Genomic DNA, 20,018 nt, shown 5'->3' on the forward strand with positions numbered 1-20,018 from the left:
TTTTATTATTGCAAAATGGTTAGTGATCCAGTTCATGAACACAACATTACAACCGAATGCACTAACTACATGGATCTTTCATTTATTATTTGAGTCAAAGTACTTATGGTGAGCCAAGTTATGCTTATCATCTCTTATATGGAACATGGTAGATGCAATCTTAGCCCTTCTTATGATACATACACAAATTTTGAAAACCTAGTATTTAAGGACCTACATTTTAAAGAACATTTCCTAGGACTAGGTTGTAGCTCAGTGGAAAAGTGCTTGGTTAGTATGTATAAGGCTCCAGTTTGATCCCCAGCAACATGAAAGGCGGGTAGTGGTGAGAAGGAGGAGGAGGAGGAGGAGGATAATTCTTCTTCTGAAGAAATTCTCCTGCTCTTAGATGAACTTACATGAGGTGACAGTGGTACCTTACTAAGTGGTTCAGTAGTGGAAACTATAAGACTATATTTGGGGATACAAATTGGAATGATTTTGTCACATTTGCATATAGAAATTTGTCATATATGTACAGTTGGCCCTCCATATATTCAGGTTCTGCATCTGCAGATTGAAGTAATCTTAGATCAAAAATTTTGTGGAAAAAGAACTTTGTGCCTGTAGAGAACACTTATAGATGTTTTTGGTTTTTCATTATTATAGTTGTCAATATAGTAACCATTTACACAGTATTAGCTATTGCAAGTTATCTACAGATGATTTGAAGTATATGGGAGGATGTCACAGATAATAAGCAAATGATATGCTATTTTATATAGGAGATGTCACATCCATGGATTTTTGTATCTGCTGAAGATCCTGAAACAAATACCACAAGGATACTGAGGGACAACCGCATGTGTCTTTTTTGTGTATAAGGATTTTTATAACCATTTCCCTATCATCTACTATTTCAGTTGTTTCTAATTTCTTAAATAATAACAGTTAAATTAAGTTCTGTCTGTTACTTGCTACTGAGGCCATGAAAATGTCTGAAAGGATTTAACCATATTTTAAGGTTATATCTTGCATGGTGGACTCAAAATATATCCAGAATAAAACAAGGTCACTTATTTTAAGGTCAGAATATACATACCATGCCTACTAAAACAGTATCTACAAAAAGAAAAAAAGAGGAACAAATAGTGGTTTCCAAAAATGTGCCTTAATAGGAAATGGGAAACATTCTAAATTATATACATTGATCTGCAATTGAACTATTTCTTACATAGACTTTATGTGGTTTGTTTCAGGTTAAGTATCATCAATTTGAATTTATTCAATAATAGCAATTTTTGCTCAAGTGAGTTAGGGCAAGGTGGCCAATTTTAAATGAAACTAAAATGCACACTCCTACCTATACCTGTCTGTTCACAAATCTGATGATCTTCTGGGGATATATTAAATCTTTTCATCTATTATAGTCTGTTTCAGAACTATATTTTGTCTCATTGATCTGGCTAGACTGTTTTTCTAATACATATAAAAACTTTATGAGTGACCTTTTAATTTAGTATGTGGTAAGACAAGTTGCCTCTAATCACTTCTTTTTAAAACACTACCTTGAATTTATTTACCTGTGAGACTAGTGTGTCAAAATTTTAAAATAAAAAAAGCACTTTGAGAGATTTTTATCCTTTACAGCAAATGAGGTTCATTTGCTTCAACATATTCCTCTAAGATTATTTCTAAATGTTGAATAAATTTCTGAAATCATTTTGTTTTTATGTAAACATTATTGCTGGTATATAATAAAGTTTATTTTAACTTTCCAATTGACTTGTTTAGGTTTTCATTATAGATATTGATGTTATCTATAATGCTAAGTTTTATCTCCTTTGCAATAATAATGATTTAATAATGATTCTTATGCATATTCCTTACTATGCTCTACTAATCAGAATTTCTAGAGCAATTCTGATAATGGTGATAAAAGAGTCATCTTTATCATATACTTCTTTTAAATTACTCAGGCTTTAATAGATTTTATGTTTTTCTTGGAACAAGATCATGACCCAGGTAATTCTATATTGTTTGTTTAGTATGAATAGAGCCCTTACTGCCATTCTTTTTTTGTAAGCTCTATTATTGTTTTGTTTTGTGGTGCTGGGGGTTGAACCCACGGCCTTGTGCATTCGACGCAAACACTCTACCAGCTGAGCTATATCCCCAGCCCTGTAGGCTCTATTTTTAATGCTCATAGTAAGAAATAACCAAAACTTTCATCAAAGCATGCAGAAAGGTTGGCTTTTTCTGTCCATATTTCCTACTTTACCATAACTTGTGTTTCCTCAGGCAGAAGCTATTTGGATCTTTTGGTCATCCAGAGTCCATTTCCCAACTGGAACCCAATAAGCTTTAGGGAAATTTCTCATTCCCACAGACTAGAGTCTGCTGGAACTATAATCAAGAGACTGGCCTCCTTCCTTTCCCTTTAAATGCATGAATGGATAACCCCAGTTAAAATTTTCAGGTCTTTCTCCAGAATTTAGTGTTTAGCAAACAGAAAAAGACAGTAATCTTTTACAGAACCATTAGCTGAAAACATGGAAAACTTCCATTCCTTCCAAGTGGTAAGATCATGGTAAGGTCATGGTCAGATTGCTCTTGGTATATTGACACAGTTCTGGCTTCCCAAACTTTAGAGCTGCCTACCTGTCTGCCCATTTCCAAAGTGAGTTACCCAACCTTCATGGATTCCAAGACCCAGACAGAATTCTATGAATGGTTTTTAGTTGTATCTATGAAAAGGACCTTAACTTAATATACGAGAATATAGTAAATACCAATAAAACTATTGCAACAACATGATACATGATACTTTTTCTCTCAGTCAAGACATCTTCCAATTAGAACAGTCTCATTTTCCACTCTCCAATCAAAGAGAAATATCCATACAAATTTCTACTCTAGATGGGACAAAACAAAAATGCGCTAGCAAAGAAGTTTGTTGGAAATGACTTACTATACATATTAATGCTATCTTTGGAGATCATTAGACTGGAAGTTCCATTATGAATTTAAACTTGGTCCTTGAAGTCAGAATTCAGTTATCAATTTTCTGCAAATATTTCTTAATCACTGTAGATTCTGGTAAGCCACAGTTTCTGTTTATTTGTACACTGTCACAAAGAGCTTGGGTATTAAATGTGGAAGGATATATAAAGAATGATTTGTGTTTATAAATTTAATAGACTACAAAGAGTACCAACACTGAAATAATCAACATGATGTAAGAATCAGAGTGAAATTTTCTTTTGCTTTTTGCTTTGTTTTTAAATTATAATTTAATCAATTGATTGATTTTGTGTGTGTGTGTGTATGTGTGTGTGTGTGTGTGTGTGTGTGTGTGTGTGGTATTGAGGTTTGAACCCAGAGCCTCATACTTGCTAGGAAAGTACTCTGCTACCGAGCTACATTCTCAGCTCTGCTTTTTGTATTTTTAAAAGTGATACATATGCATTTTACAAAGCTCATTGAGTATATAACCAACTGAAAGAAATTTTCAAAGAAAGTAAACTTGTCTTTGACATGTCTTCAAATTTTTTCCACATCCCTTCTTTTCCTAAAATTCTATCTTTAAGTCTCTAAGCTGCCAGTGAATTTATGCTGTTCTGACATTCCACCTGGCTCATTCCATTCTGTTGTGAGTCACATCAGTATTGGCATCTGTTTCTGTCTTTGACCTTTCCCAGGAAGTAGACATCGTCGATTCACACAAATTTAAATTTTCTCAGCATATTTGTAAGTTAAACAGACATAGGAGCTTAAAGATAAGCCACTCAATGATTTATCAATGGCAGTTATTCCTCTTGGTAAATGCATAAATCAGATAAGCAATAACTAATGTGATAAACTAAAAAATGTGTTAATTAATAAAAAATGTGTTTTTCAGTCAACAGTTTTACAACATGATGTGTAAAGTAGTGTTTTCAACCCTGGTTACTACTGGGGAAGAGTTATCAGTTATTCAGACAGAGTTACTTCAGAACCCCAAACACTGGTTTACTCTTGTACAAAATGAAATAATAATGTTACTTACCTCATGAGTCTGTTGAATATTAGATGGAAGACCCTGCCTAGTATATTTTGGCCACACGCACAAAAACAGTCTACAAACATACACTTTTAGCATCATCCCTGGTCATTTTATTAGTATGTGCTATTGTGATGCTCACTCAGTAGATGTTAAGGCACTACACACAGAGAACTTGACAAAGGAAGATATTACTTATCTTTAAAAAAGTAGAATTTTAACATATTTTTCTAATAAATGACATAATTATAATAATTATGCAAAGAGGATAGCCAAAATTTCTCAAAAGTCTATGCAGAAAGATGTAACCTGGTGAGACATTTACGCATTTTTGTACTGTGAAGTTATTGTGTGTTTGAGAGATTATGGAAATTTTTATCTCTTTTAAAAATAATTTATATAAAATGAATATACCTACACATATAATCTATATAAGAGTATTTATAATTATATATAATAATGGTTGATATAATTATAAATTTTATATATTGTTATCTGTCTATAAAACATCTATTATCTACCTAATGAACCTGGGTAAAAATTTCATAACCTTATAAAACACTGTTATAAGGTCTTGAAGCACCTGTCATTAAAAAAAAAAAAAATCTTCTAGCTTTGGCACCAGACAAGCATGGGTTCAAAAGTTAGCTCTAATTGTAGTTCCTGTGTTTTTCCTCCTTTATGACTTTGCTTCTGCAGCTCTGTATACCTGAAATGCCTCCTCCCCAAACCCATGGTGTAACTAGCTGACATCTATTCATCCTAAAAGACTCATCTTGTGATTACCTGTCCTGGGACCCATTTTTAAATCCCCTCAGGTAGATTCCCAACGTATCCTACACACTCCTTGTCAGCGCACTTACTGAGTACATTGTAGTGTCCTCTGCCCCCTGGTCTATGAATCCAGAAGTTAGGGACTGTGTTTTATTCATCTTTGTATTCCTGAGCTTAGCACCATGCTGGCACAGAGGGCACTCCATAATGCTTTATTAGGTGAATAAACAAATAAAAGATAGTAAGAAGTCCAAGGGGTACAGCTAAGAAAAGATAGAGACAGATTTTGGGCCTAAGTCTCTCAGGCTACAAACTCTACCCTCTTTTCTATTTCAGAAAATGGGGCCAACTATGGGAAAAAATATAAGGAATTCATAATTTTATCCCCAGTCAGATGTGCCTATGTGGGCTTAATTTTGGCAATAAATGTGTATTTTTTTATTATCAGAAAAATATTTTAAAAGATAAGTTACTAAAACATATCCTGAAACTAATAATTAGGTTTGGCTTAAGACCTTCTAGTGAGACTTATGGTTGAAGCATTAAAATTATTCGGGCTGGGACTGGGGTTGTGGCTCAGTGGTAGAGCGCTTGCCTAGGATGTCTGAGGCACTGGGTCCAATCCTCAGCACCACATATAAATGAAAAAATAGAATAAAAGTACTGTGTTCATCTACAACTACCAACCCCCCCCCCCAAAAAAAAAAAAACAAAATTTAAAAAAGAAAAACCATTTTCAGGCTAGGTTTGGCTGAGACTCAGAAACCTGACGTTTCATTCAGTGATTCAGGTTCTTTGGAAGGAATACATTTCTTCTAACAACCATTGATTTAGAGCTTTAAGAAAAAGGAATTCTAAACTGATTTTCAATATACATGGGAGGGTAAAAATTCAGAGGAATAATGAACACTACAACTCAATTAATAAGGAGCTCAGAAGCCCTGGTTGTGAGCTCTGTGGATAGGGCCTGGTAAAATCATAAGAACTGCTAAAAACCCACAGTCACAATTCAGTGGAAACAGGTAGCAAAGACAACAAACCAACACAAGCAAACTAATTCTTGCTACTAAGAAGAAAGCTGGCCTGTACTGTATTACTACTCCCCCTTTTGATAGAAAAGCATAATTTATTTGGTGTATGTAATTTACTTATAATTTTTAAATTTGAAATTACCCTCGAAAGGATAAATGAAATGAGTGTTTAATAAGGGTTTTCTTTTATCATCCAACAAGAGCTAAAGTGTAGTGTCAGGTGAATGGCTTTCCTGAGACTTGAAAAATATTCCAGATATGTGATTCTTTATTTTTGGCTCCTGATACCAGCTCTGTAAACATATTTACATCAGATAAGAAGGTAGACTAAGGCACCAATCACTGTTTTGCTTCTTTTTCATCAGCTAAAGTTTTCTTTCTGAGGTTTATATTTGGTCTTTGCTTAATAGTTTGAGAATTCCCCCAAGCATTTAGTTATTCAACTAAAACTCTGTGATAAACATCTTCCTATCTCCATTAAGTGAAACTCCCTCACGAGGGATTTACAAATGTGAAATCATTTTCCTTCATGACCAACACCAAACAACAGATGTGTTAATGATGCCCTCTGGTCTCTATTTACTCAGAAGTTTGATAAATAAGTACAAAGTGTGAGTGGTGTTGCTTATACTTGACTCTTTGGACAAGGGACTTAGGTCAAACAAATTGCAGCTTCAAAGTGTCAAACTGTAAATGAAGTGTAGAGGGCATTGGTAATTAGCCAATCAACACATTTAATGACTATTATTTGCAATTCTCTCAAGGCTACTTTTACAAACAGAAGGGTTCATACAGACAGTGATATCACATGCTTGAAAGGTGTTGATAACTTTGTTTTAAAATGGTTTAAAGTTTTCTTCTTGCTTGTATTTCTCTTAATTATAGAAAATTACAAAGTCTTGGGAATAAGGAAAAAACATGGAGATCATATGTTGTTTTTTCTTCCATAATTCATGTAACTAAAACCATAAATTAAAACACAGCAAAACACCACAGTAACACCTATTTTACTACCAACTACTAGATTAGAGGTAGAATCACCACAATGCTATGTTAGAATATTCACAACTAGATCACAGTTTAGCTTTATCTATAAGAAGAAGAAGGAGGAGGAAGAAGAAGAGGAGGAGGAGGAGGGAGCGGATGAGGGAAGGAGAAGGAGCTGGGGGAGAAAAGAAATGGTGGTCATTATCTGGGTAATACAATCATCTGAATTCTCCATCACTACAGCTACCATCATCAGATAAGGCCACAACCAACCAAAGATAGAATCATTGCTTGTGATATATTCTGGAAATCAAATATCTGCCTGAGTTTCTATTCAAACAATGGATATTATTAGCTGTTTAAGCTGTGTTCAACAGCGGAAAGAAATTTACTATATCTCTTTAAATTTTCTTGTTTTTAAGTGGACACTACAGTTTTCAAGGTTCTTAAAAAGATTTATTCATCAATTATTCATTCACATAACTGATACTATTGGACATACACCTTATGCCAGTTAATTTGTTCTCCAGATGGCAAGGACAGAGCAAGTCTAAAATATTCTCCAACCCTCCAGAATTTTCATGGAAATAAAATGAAATTTTCTAGGAACTAAATGAGATTGCATCTGTCAAAAGTGTTTAGATAAGGTACAGTGCATAGTTCTTAGCCTATGGTCAATAAATTAGACATATGATTTGCAGTTCACTTTACTATTACCAACCAGTTCATAGTTGCAGAGAAAAATTTAAAACAAAATCCCTGACTGTTAAGTTTAAGCTCAGATAACAGCACCACATGTCATTTTTTCTGTTTAAATGATAGTAATTAAAACCCAGCAAAACCAGAAGGCCATGGCTGTAATCACACTTATTGCTTTCTCCTGGTTCCTCTTTTGGTCCGTCCAATTTGCATAACATAAACTAGTGTTGTCACCTGCCTGTCTGTTGGGCTTTCCTTTTTAGCAAGTACCCAAAATTCATATGTGCCAAACTGAATGAAATCCTCTAGTTATTCCACCTTCCCTTCCTATGACTTCTATGGAACAACAACAGTATTCATGCAATGGCTCAAGCTGTAAATCTGGATTAATCCTTGACTCCTCTTTTTCCTTACTCCCCGCACCCAATCAAGTTTGGGCTATGAATCTTAATCCAATTTCTCACTTTCTCTCCCTTGGACTCTGGTTGAATGCCACAACTGGTTTTCATTCATCAAGTCTTGATTCCTCCAGTCCATTTTCCATCCAGTAGCCACAAATTCATCTGAAATTCAATTTGACCATGTCTTTTTGCAGATGAACATCTTTAAATGTCTATATATTAGTTTTTGTATTATGCCACTATGTCCAGATTTCTTGGCTAATATGAAAGTCCTTCTGTGGTCTGTCTTCCTTATTTTTTTTTCTACCTTCGTTTCCAGCCACTTTTTTCCCCCAAGCATACTATATTTCAGGCATACCCAGGTATTTAATTTGTCTAAAAATTCCATGCCTTTTCAGACCTCTCAGATTTTGAACATTCTATCACTACTTTTAGAATACTCTTCACCCAATTACCTCAAGCCTAAAACATGTCTGAAGTTGCCTGATGGCTCTCTGCTCATGCCCAGTGATACTTCCTTCTCTCCAAAAGCAATTCAGGCCTAGTTCTATGGCTTCACATGGTGCATGATATTGTGATTATTTGTCTTTATAAAAAAGGAGTTTAAAATGAATATAGAATAAAATATGTCACAGAATGTATGTAAGGTATGAATGTTAGACATGAAGTCAGCATGAGCCTCTTTTCAGCTTACTCAGTTTAAAAAAATAACATTATTATTGTTATTACTTTTCTAGTTGATTTGTTGTTCTTTGCATATTCTTGATGATAATTTATTGTCAATTAATTGTGTGACAAATGTCTTCCCCTAGTTATTATTTTATGTATTCAACCTCATATGGAAACTGTTGCTAAATATAAATTCTTTGTTCTAGTGTTGTCAAATGTATTAAATTTCTTTATGTTTTATGCTTTTGTGACTTTACATAACCCATCCAGTTTCAGTTAGCTTTTTGTCACTGTGATCAAAAGCCCCAACAAGACAAATATAGAGATGGAAGTGCATTTTGGTTTGTGGTTTTAGAGGTTCAGTCCACAGCCAACTCTGTAGCTCTGGGCTTCAAGTGAGGAGGAACGTCATGACAGAGGAAAACAGGTTGGGGCGTGGCAGTAAGGAAGCAGAAGCACAGAGAGTGCTTTGTTCACCAAGCGCAGAATATAAACCTCAAAGGCATGTCCCAGTGACCTACTTCCTCCAACAACATCTTACCTACACACAGTTCCTGCCCAGTAAATCCATATTAGTGGATTCATTCATCAATTAGTTTACACCTTTCATAATCTATTCATTTCATCTCTGAAAATTCTTGCATGTCTCACACATAAGCTTTTGGGGGACAGCTAGGATCTCAACCACAGCACCTTACTATGAGATCACAAAGTTATTTTCCTAGATTGTATTCTAAGATTTTATATTTTTGTCATTTACACTTAAGTTTTTAATCCACCTGGATTCTGGAATTGATTGGTATGTACTGTGTGAGATAGAATCCAGTTCTATCTATTCTTTCCATATAACCAGTTGTCCCAGTATCATTTCTTAAAAATATAACCATTCCCAATTATTCTCTTCTTTGTGATAATAGTAATTTAATTTTCCACACACATATAAAAAATGTTTTGAGCTATTTGAAGTATTATTGATCTACTTACCCCTTTACCAGTATCTCATTTTCTTGAGACTATAATTTTATATTCTAACATGAAGTGAGGTAAAGGAAAATTACTTTTATCCAATTTTTTATTCCTCATCTCCTTGTTTATTTGGAAAGTTTAGTTATGTGAGACCTTTTGTAATTCCCTATAAATTTTTGAGACAACGTTTCAAACAAAAAACATGCACACATCACAATACCAGATCTTAAATTATACTATAGACCTAATAGTAACAAACAGCATGGTAATGGCACCAAAACAGACATGTAGACCAATGGTACAGAATCAAAAACAAAGAGACAAACCCACATAATTATAGTTATCTCATATACATAGGAGCCAAAAAATACATTGGAGAAAAGATAGCCTTTTGAACAAATGGTGCTGGGAAAACTGGAAATTCATAATGTAGCAGAATGAAATTGAACCCCTATATCTCAGTCTGCATAAAACTTAAAGTAGATCAAGGACATAGGCATTAGACCAGAGACACTATACTTTCTAGAAGAAAAAGTAGGACAAAAATTACATTATGTAGGCTTGGGAATGGACTTCCTCAATAAGACTTCTACAGCACAAGAAGTATAATCAGGAATCAATAAATGGGATGGAATCAAACTAAAAAGCTTCTTCATAGCAAAGGAAACAATCAAGAATGTAAAGTGAGAACCTACAGAATGGGAGAAAATTTTAGCCACGTGCACCTCAGATAGAGCATTAATCTCCAGGATATAAAAAGAACTAAAAAAACTTAACACACACACACACACACACACACACACACTAAATCAATAAATGAGCAAAGGAACTGAACAGACACTTCACACAAGAAGAAATATAATCAGTCAACAAATATATGAAAAAAATGTTCAACATCACTAGCAATTAGAGAAATGCAAATTAAAACTACACTGAACTTTCATCTCACTCCAGTCAGAATGGCTGGCAATTATCAAAGAATACAAGTAATAATAAATGTTGACAAGAATGTGGGGAAAAAGGTGCACTCATACATCGCTGGCAAAACTGAAAATTGGTACAACCACTCTGGAAAGTAGTATGGACATTCCTCAGAAAACTTGAAATGGAACCACCATTTGACCCAGTTATCACACTCCATAGTATAGTGATGTGGCCACATCAATGTTCATAGCAGCACAATTCACAATAGCTAAGCTATGCTCATAGTAATCAGGAAAATAGACTACAATAAATTACTACTTTTCTCTCCTCTTTAAGTTGTCAAAAATTTAATTCTGATAATGCCTTGTGTTGAATGGAAGTCAATAGAAATTCTGCATCTCAATTGTGAGAATGTAAATTAGTACAATCATTTGTAATATGTCATGTTTTTGTCATGTGGACATGAGTATTCATAATCTTTCTGTGTCTGAAATTACTTTCTCATATCTATTTCCAAGAAAATCTCTTGAATATATGTCCCAGGAGACTTGCTCTAGAATGTTCAAGATATCATTGTTCCAATCTCAAAAGAATTGGAAATAATTCAAATAACTATTGATTGGAGCAAAGATAAACAGATAATTATTTCAGTGAAATAAAGTAGTGAAGCTACCTACAGTTCAGTGGAAAAAAATAAGAGCAAAACAAAGTTCACAAGACAACCAAGAATATGGTACTCATTTTATAAAGAGTTCTAAAAACCAAACAATATTCTGATTTAGTTATATAAATATAATAGCTTGAATATGGCTATTAAATGAATACAAAAAATAATAGACACAAAATTCAAGGCAGTGGCTTCCCGGGGTGATGGGTAGAAGGCAGCATATAGAGGTATATAAACTAGTGTCAATCTAGTTCACTGTTGTAGCTGTTTGCTATGTTACAAATAAACAAATAAGTCTGGGCACACTGGTGCACACCTGTAATCCCAGTGGCTAGGGAAGCTGAGGCAGAGGATCACGAGTTCAAAGCCAACCTCAGCAAAAGTGAGATGCTCAGCCACTCTGCGATACTTTGTCTCAAAGTAAAATACAAAAAGGGATGGGATATGGATATGCTTTCATGAGTTTTTATAGTTAATTCAAATTCTGCATTCCTGTATTCCATTAAAATGTGCACATATATGTTAGTAATATATCTCTTTCCTCCAGCTCAAAGTACAAAATAAGGTAATATCTCTGTAGCATCCAGTTAGGCAGTTTTCTCATTTCCTTTTAGGTTTCCTCTTTTGGTTACTTTCTCTGGAGACTGAATCCAAATATTCAATTCTTCCAGGCTGCTGCCGGTGTCAGTGTTGAAAATAGATGGTCACTGGGTCCAAAGGCCAATCTAGCTACAAAAATGTGTGGGTTTGTGGCTATATGGAGAAACTGTAGCTTCTAAAGGTTTAGGAGGAAGGAGTAAGCTATAAATATCACCATATCACACTTGGAGTCACCACAGAGCTATTAGTCTTAAATCTTGTTCTCAGGATTAGAGAGGTTGTTTCAAAAGTTTTCTGAGGCTTAGACATATGTCTTTTTTGCTCCGCCATGTATTGTTTTAAGATTTTGTCTTTGTATATCATCAGTCCTCTTCTACTCTGCCATGGTCGGTTTCCCTTGAGGAAGCTCTATTGTTCCTTCTTGCCAGTTGGTAAAATGGTATACAGTAGTCCCCCTTCATCCATCGAGGTATGTTCCAAAACCCACACCTTCCCCAAAGTGGATGCCTGAAATGTCGGGTAGTTCTGAACCCATACACTGTGTGTCTTTTCTTGTGCATGAGATACTAACAACAATAATTAATAATCAAATAGAACAATTATAACAACTTATTGTGCCAAGTTATCTAAATTTTCTCTCTCTCTCTCTCTCTCTCTCTCTCTCTCTCACACACACACACACACACACACACACTACACACACAATATCTCTCTTATTTTGTGATGATGGCGATTGAATCCAGGGGTGCTTTACCACTGAGCCACATCACCTGCCTTTTTACTTTGTATTTTGACACAGGGTCTCACTGAGCTGGTAGGATACCATCAAATTTGGAATCCTCCTATCTCAGCCTCCCGAGTAGCTGAGATTATAAGTATGCACTACCAGTGCCCAGCTCTCTCATGCAGTATTTTAATTTTACTGTGCTCACCTTCTAATGATGTAAGATGATCCAATTCCTACATTATGAAATGAAATAAAATATATAACAGTCATTGTGACATAGTGTTAGGCTGCTACATAAGGGTTACTTGAACACAAGCACTCCAGGACCTAAAGAGTTAATCTGATAACGGAGATGGCTACAAGTGACTAGCAGGAGGGTAGTGTATATAACATGGATATACTGACAAAGGGGTGATTCATGTCCCAGGGGAGATGGAAAGGGACAGCATGAGATTTCAATCTGCCACTCATAGCAGCACACAATTTAAAATTGATGAGTTTTTCATTTCTAGAATTTTCTATTTAATATTTTTGAATCACTGTTAACTGGAACCATGGATAAGGAAGGAATACTATATTTCAGTTTCTAGGATATATTCTAGTAATAGTGAACTTTAAAAGGAAAGGGTACAAGATTCATTCCCCTTGCTCTGTATATATTGTTTAGCTCTTAAAAACATATTTAAGTTTTAATCTTTCCCTATGAATTGTCCCTCAGTTATGTAATTAATAGAGAATGATGAAGTGATTCTTTACAGAACTAAGGTTTGTCCAATGTGACTCACTGTCTCTACCAGAAGCGAGAGAAGAGTAACTTTTGTTTCGTAATGTCTTTTGCTGACTATTTAAAAATTAAGATCTGAAACTATGCTAATATTTGTGCTAAATTTTGTAAATATTTTTAAAAACACTTTCAGTTATATTTTTATGCCATAATATAACTGAATATGCTTTGAAATAAAAACATTTTTTTGTTGTTGTTCTTTCTCTTCGTTAAGCAGAGCTACTGGGAGAGGGTGATTGAGGAGCGTTTACAAATTTTGTAGGACCCAGCACAAAATGAAAATGTAAAGCACCTTGTTTAAAAACTCTTAAGATTTCAAGTGGGAGACTAAAGAGCATTCAGCCAAGTGACAGTCCTTCAAGGCTTTCTTCTCCATGAAACTACACAACTGCACACCCACAGAGTGACCCTGGGCCAAACTGAGGTCACTAAAATAGCTATAATTTAAATTCCTGCAGGACCCTGATGTCTTCCAGTGACCTGTGTTATATTTCATCTCTATCTGAATTATCAATGGGAAATGAACTTTCACATTTCAGAAAAAACAAATGAAAATATAGGCACTTAAACCACATAGGAATAGATTTAAACCAAGTAATATCTGAAAAGATTTCAGCATAACAAAGGGAGTTATTAAAGATATAATATTGATGCCCAATTCCTCCAGGTATAAAAGGTTTGATGAGATAAATTATTTCAGTAACATTCATGCAAAAGAAAAGAGAGAGAGAGAGAGAGAGAGAGAGAGAGAGAGAGAGAGAGAGAGAGAGAGAAAGTGGATAGTAAAGCCTCTTCTCAGTCTGAAATGTTAGATGCAGTATGGACTGTGACCATCCCAGATCATCCTAAAGATCTAGAGGACACACATCCATTTTTCTCTTTGAACTACTGGTCCCATCTATTTGTGGTTGGGATTATGTTCTGCAGGGCCACCTACAACTCAGCAGTTCAGATTTGTTACTACAGCCTTTATGTAATGGCAGGCTTAGAATTTCAGCCGGGCAGGTGAGGAAAATCTAGGTGAAGCAGAGACTCCTGAGAGGAGGCAAGAATGTGTTAGGCTCATTGAAGTTCTTCAACAATGGCAAGGTGTTTGTTTCACTTCCAGATCCAATTCCCTTGAGATTAAGTGTTACAAAAAAGTCACAAAACAGCCCAATTAACAATGGTTTAGGTCTTCTATTTTCATATAAATAGTCATAGTAAACAGAAAGTGACAAAGTTTTTTCCACAAAGAGTTAACAATGGCAACTTTCACAGTGAAACAGGTATGTAGAGAAGGGATTATAAAGAAAATACCTTGTTCTCTCTTCTTGAAACTTTTTTTTTTTTTTTTACAAAAGTAAATTGTTGCCCTACTGATGAAGTAGCATTGTTGGTAAGTGATGAAGAATCTTTTTCCAATTGGTAATGTGCAGAGAGAGTATGTAGGTATGTGAAAAATTGTTGAAGGTGCAGGACTGAATATGAATTTGTAATAAAAGGCAGATTCTTTCTAATATGTGAAGAGGATAAGGTGAAGCCTTTTAATAGTACATGTGTTTCTTGGGAAGCATATTTAAAATACTGGAAAGGATTACTTCTTCATAAGTGACTGAGAAATGTATTTATTACAGGTGTTCATCTAAGTGAAACAGAGGGCCAAAACAGTTGCATGGGCTTTTTTACATACAATTACATTACTTTTTTAGCAGGAACATTTTTTGATCATTTTTCTGAACATTTTCTGTATTCTTGAATGTAGTTTTTTCAAGGAAGGAAGAAAGGAGTCTTTGATAATGCTTATTATACATCCATCAAGCATTGTTCTAAGACCGTTCACATGTGTTATTAATGCATTAATATTCATTAACACTAAAATTTGATAAAAATGGAAAACTAAAATAAAAAAGAAATCAATTGTTTGGGTGAGTGCAAAATAATTTCAAGGCAAGCAGAAAGAATTATTAGCAAGAAGACTGAAATTTAATCCTTAAAACTTAAAATGTCAACTTCAAAGAAACTTAAATGCCTTTAAAAGTGATTATAAAGCAGAAAAATATTTAACAAGGAGGTATTAATCAAATTTAAAGACAAGGTAAAATGAAATGAGATCACAATTAAGAAAATCTGTATTGTGTTTTGGTCTTGCATTTTAATTATTTTCATGGGGAATATTAAAAAATCCTTTAATTTTTATTGTTTAACAGAAAAAAATTTAGATATAATAGTTTTTATAAGCTGATTGGGCAAGAAATTCACTATATTCCAAATCTTTAACTTTTGTGCCTGAGCTTATAGAAATACAACAGTAATGGAGAAATTGACTGACATTTTATTTAATTATACTTCAATTTGCACATCTACACATGCTTACATTAAATGGTTTTTAAAAATAGGAAAAAATTGATCCTGAAACAATATAATCTTGAAAATATTGTTTTTGCATTAAACTTTCCAAATGTGATCAATTGAAATATGTGAAAGATATGATTAATAACACCTATGTGAAATGTCACAGCAGGAACTATGCCAAAAGCCAGGCATGATGGTGCACACCTGAAATCCCAGTTTCTTGGGGGTGAGGCAATAGAATCTTAAGTTCAAGATCAGCCTCAGCAACTTAGCAAGACTCTGTGTCAAATAAAAGGACTGGGGATGTATCTTAGAGGTAAAGTGGCCTTGGGTTTAATCCCCAGTACCAAAAATAACAACAGCAATAAAATATGTCCAATATGCCATGGAGAATGGCTATGTTTAGGTAGAATAAAGACTATTTGATAAGCCCTTCAAGTAATTATCTAATGTGCTCCTTACTGTTCTGTGGCAAATGTTTGAGGAATACAGATATGCACTTAGGTATCATACTATGTTTTTTTTTTTTTTAAAAAAACTCAATTTAGTATGTAAAGCTGATTGGTTAATTAAAGTTCCTGAATACTAAAAGGGAAATGAGTCAAACTCTGTACATCATGATTTGAGATTAAGAATTGAGTAGAACTTTTACAAAAGTGGGATAGTAGGATGACAATTTTATAAGTCATTAAGCCAGGACCAGAACAAGTTTGCAATTAAATTGTACAATGAATTACTGTTGTAGAGTTGCCACAAGCACAAAATTATTGTGTGTATGCCATTTTCATAATTAATTTATTATTTCTCTTTACTGTCTAAGAAGTAAAGTGGTTTTAAAATAAACCAACAAAATTCCCTCTGTGTCTATGCTTTTCTTTTTCTTTTCCTTTTGATCTGGGAATTGAACTTAGGGTCTCACATGTGTCAAGCATATACTCTATCACTGGGTTCCACTCCTAGCCCTTCCCATGCTTTTTGATGAGCGTACCAAATGTAACCAGAATTTTCCTTTGTTTTTCATAGTACTGCACTTTTGCTGTGGTCATACCTAACTGTCCAGCAGGTGGCAAACATATAATACCGAATGGTTGAAAAACTTGGTACCAGCACAGAGGAACAATTCCTTGCCTCTTACTGCTTTTTCCCTGTAAGAATGTTAGGAGGAACAGAATGAAATGTCCTGAATATACTAGAAATTCTAGAAACTCCCATTTTTAGCTGCTAAAAATTAATATAGTTTGAGAAATAGTTGTACACATTTTAGAGATTTCTGGATCAAAATGTTTTGATGAACTCTTTCAGGAATAAGCCTCTTTCTGTCAACAGCATTTAGAGTGCTATTTGGTAGAAACTTCAAAGACAGTTTGGTAGTGTTCCTGTTTTCTGGTGTCTGATCTCCCAGATGACAGATATAAAAATGGCTCCTTCCTCCATCTTTAGTTCCATTCCTAAAACATGTCCCATCACACAGTTAGGCCATTAGTTCTCTGCAGGTGTGGGTTTGCCCCAGAGTAGGAAGGAAAAAGAATAAAATTACCAACAATAAACTCATACTTTGGAATCAGTTGGGGAAGACTTTTTAATTTTAAATCTTCCCCTACTCTCTGATAGCTAACTTAACTATTTTATTTATTTATTTTAAACATCACTGTCCAAATTTGAGGACAAAGAACACTGACTGGGAAAAAACAATGAAATTAGAAACACCTCTTCTCTCACTCTTGCATTTGAGAGATCTCTGAGCATTACTTTTTGAAAGGCCTCAGACATATCCTACCCCGGGAGAAAATGCTTTTCTCCTGTTATTTGTATTAGGCAATTTTATCTTCTCTTCAAATCTTATTAACACGTTGAGATTCAGATCAAAAGTCACAGTTGTACTGGGATATTTTTGTCTAGCTCAGACTGAATTTACCTTGTCCAGCTTTTGTCTTTAGTTGTGCATTTTGCCTAGATCTTTTTTTTGATTAGTTAATTAGCTTTGTTGCTTTTAGCTGAAGTTCAAAATCATTGAGGTTTTAAGTCATACGTAGTTTATATCTTCAGCAGTTTCATATTTTTGAAGTCAGAGACTATATGCTTTCTTGTTCATTTCAGTGTCTTGTATATTGTGAGCCTCCAATAGATATTTCTTGCTCAGTTTCTGATTGGTGCTTTTACATCAGAGAGAGTGACACTTGGTTAACCTGTCAGTAACAGGCCAAGTCTGATAGATGTGAGGTCATTGAAGGTCAAAAACCAAGCACTTCTCTGCAAAATTAATAGTATGCTTTGCATATTGCTTTTTTCCTAATGTACATTAGAAAAGAAAAGTATTATAATTCGTGAGCACATTACATTCCAAAGATAGGTGTAAATCATAATCTGTGGATTTTTTTTATATTTAATCTGGTCATAGTGGGCAGAACAAGAGGGTATGTACTTGTATTTTCTTAGTGAGGATTTACTTGCTTTTTGAAAGCTCCCTAACCACCTGCTCATAGTCTTCTATGTGGATCCTCCCCAGGAACTTATCAAATTGTCATTATGGCCTGTTGTCTGTTGTACAGGCTTTGAGTAGACACAGCAAGGAGGTATACTACTTAAAGAAGTAAAAGTGGTATAGTTTGCTCTCTGCCTGTCTCTGACTTAGCTGCCCTGGCTGGTGGCATGCTTGTCAAGGCTTCATGATTTGCTGAAGATGATGATCCCATCAGATAATTAGGGTCCTTTGTGATTCCTCCCCATTAAACAACTCTACCATGAAAAATAGAAGCATAGTTAAAATGGTGGGACACATGAATAAAACTCTTTCCAAATAATAATCTCCTGGACCCACAAGGCAATAAGCCACAAGCTAATCAAGTATGATTATGTATTTCAGATTCATTTGAGGAAGAAACGCATGTGTTGTTTAATAACTATTCTTTCTGTATATATCAGTTATGGGGACTGGGTTTGTAGCTCAGTGGTACAGCACTTGCCTAGCACGTGTGAGGCACTGGGTTTGATCCTCAGCACCACATAAAAATAAGTAAGTAAAATAAAGATATTGTGTCCATCTACAACTAAAAAATGTTTTTTTAAAAAAGGAAAATCAATTATGTTACTTCGATAATAAACCTGTTTCTTCTCTTCCCCCTCTTTCTCGCCCTCCTTCCTCTCTTCTTATTTTCAGATCTTAAAATAATTAAGTGAAAGTTTTAAATATTTGTGATACAATTTGAATTGAGAAAAATACAAATAATAATCATTTAAGCCCATTGGGTTAGAACTGTATAAGACTACAGTCAAATTATATAAATAAATTAATGGGAAAGACACAAGTAATATTTCAGCATACTTTTGTTTCTGGAGTCTTCTACATCTTTCTTGAGGCTTTCTATGAAAGCACATATAAGACATAGATTACTTTGTCTATATTCTGACAGAGTGCCATGTGCTCTTGCTTTTCTGAAGGAAACATTCGACTGTTCTGAGTATGGAAATGGATCCTGTGCAGAAAATGAGAGGTCCCTGGGCACCCGAGCGGCTATGTATTCTCTTATGGCAGGAGCCATATTCATCACGGTGTTCGGAAATCTTGCTATGATAGTTTCCATTTCCTACTTCAAGCAGCTTCACACGCCAACCAATTTCCTCATCCTCTCCATGGCAGTCACTGACTTCCTCCTGGGATTCACCATCATGCCTTACAGTATGGTCAGATCTGTGGAGAACTGCTGGTATTTTGGGCTTACATTTTGCAAGATTCATTATAGTTTTGACCTGATGCTTAGCATCACATCCATTTTCCATCTTTGCTCAGTGGCCATTGATAGATTTTATGCTATCTGTTACCCTTTACGCTATTCCACCAAAATGACGATTCCAGTCATCAAACGGTTGCTACTTCTTTGCTGGTCAGTCCCTGGAGCCTTTGCCTTCGGGGTAGTCTTCTCAGAGGCTTACGCTGATGGAATAGAAGGCTATGACATCTTGGTCGCTTGTTCCAGTTCCTGCCCAGTCATGTTCAACAAGCTATGGGGGACCACCTTGTTTATGGCAGGTTTCTTCACTCCTGGTTCTATGATGGTGGGGATATATGGCAAAATTTTTGCAGTATCCAGAAAACATGCTCGTGCAATCAATAACTTGCCAGAAAATCAAAATAATCAAATGAGGAAAGACAAAAAAGCAGCCAAAACTTTAGGAATAGTGATGGGTGTTTTTTTGTTATGTTGGTTTCCCTGTTTTTTCACAATTTTACTGGATCCCTTTTTGAACTTCTCTACTCCTGCTGTTTTGTTTGATGCCTTGACCTGGTTTGGCTATTTTAACTCCACGTGTAATCCCTTAATATATGGTTTCTTCTATCCCTGGTTTCGCAGAGCGCTCAAGTACATACTCCTAGGTAAAGTTTTCAGCTCACATTTCCATGATACCAATTTGCTTACTCAAAAAGAAACTGAATAG

General features: G+C 34.9%; 1 protein-coding gene across 2 annotated transcripts; it reads left to right on the forward strand.

Moving 5' to 3' along the window:
• Nucleotides 1-13,775: 13,775 nt before the first annotated feature.
• Nucleotides 13,776-20,018, forward strand: LOC113176916 (trace amine-associated receptor 2). 2 transcript variants are annotated; one of them, XM_026381484.1, is made up of 2 exons: nt 13,776-13,804; nt 19,019-20,018. In XM_026381484.1, the coding sequence occupies exon 2, from the start codon at nt 19,098-19,100 to the stop codon at nt 20,016-20,018; it is 921 nt and encodes a 306-aa protein (XP_026237269.1). In that variant the 5' UTR covers nt 13,776-13,804; nt 19,019-19,097. The 2 variants fall into 2 exon arrangements, with proteins under 2 accessions (XP_026237269.1, XP_026237262.1); XM_026381477.1 differs by lacking the exon at nt 13,776-13,804 and adding an exon at nt 14,495-14,518 and having other exon boundaries at nt 19,023-20,018.

The sequence above is a fragment of the Urocitellus parryii genome, chromosome 8, assembly GCF_045843805.1.
Source record: "Urocitellus parryii isolate mUroPar1 chromosome 8, mUroPar1.hap1, whole genome shotgun sequence".
Classification (NCBI taxonomy): domain Eukaryota; kingdom Metazoa; phylum Chordata; class Mammalia; order Rodentia; family Sciuridae; genus Urocitellus; species Urocitellus parryii.

What these genes read in the sequence shown, in the direction of transcription:
- LOC113176916 (XM_026381477.1), top strand. Translation starts at nt 14,495, where the DNA reads ATGGCAACTTTCACAGTGAAACAG. An exon ending in CAACTTTCACAGTGAAACAG is followed by an intron (nt 14,519 to 19,022) that starts GTATGTAGAGAA and finishes GCTTTTCTGAAG; the next exon opens with GAAACATTCGACTGTTCTGA.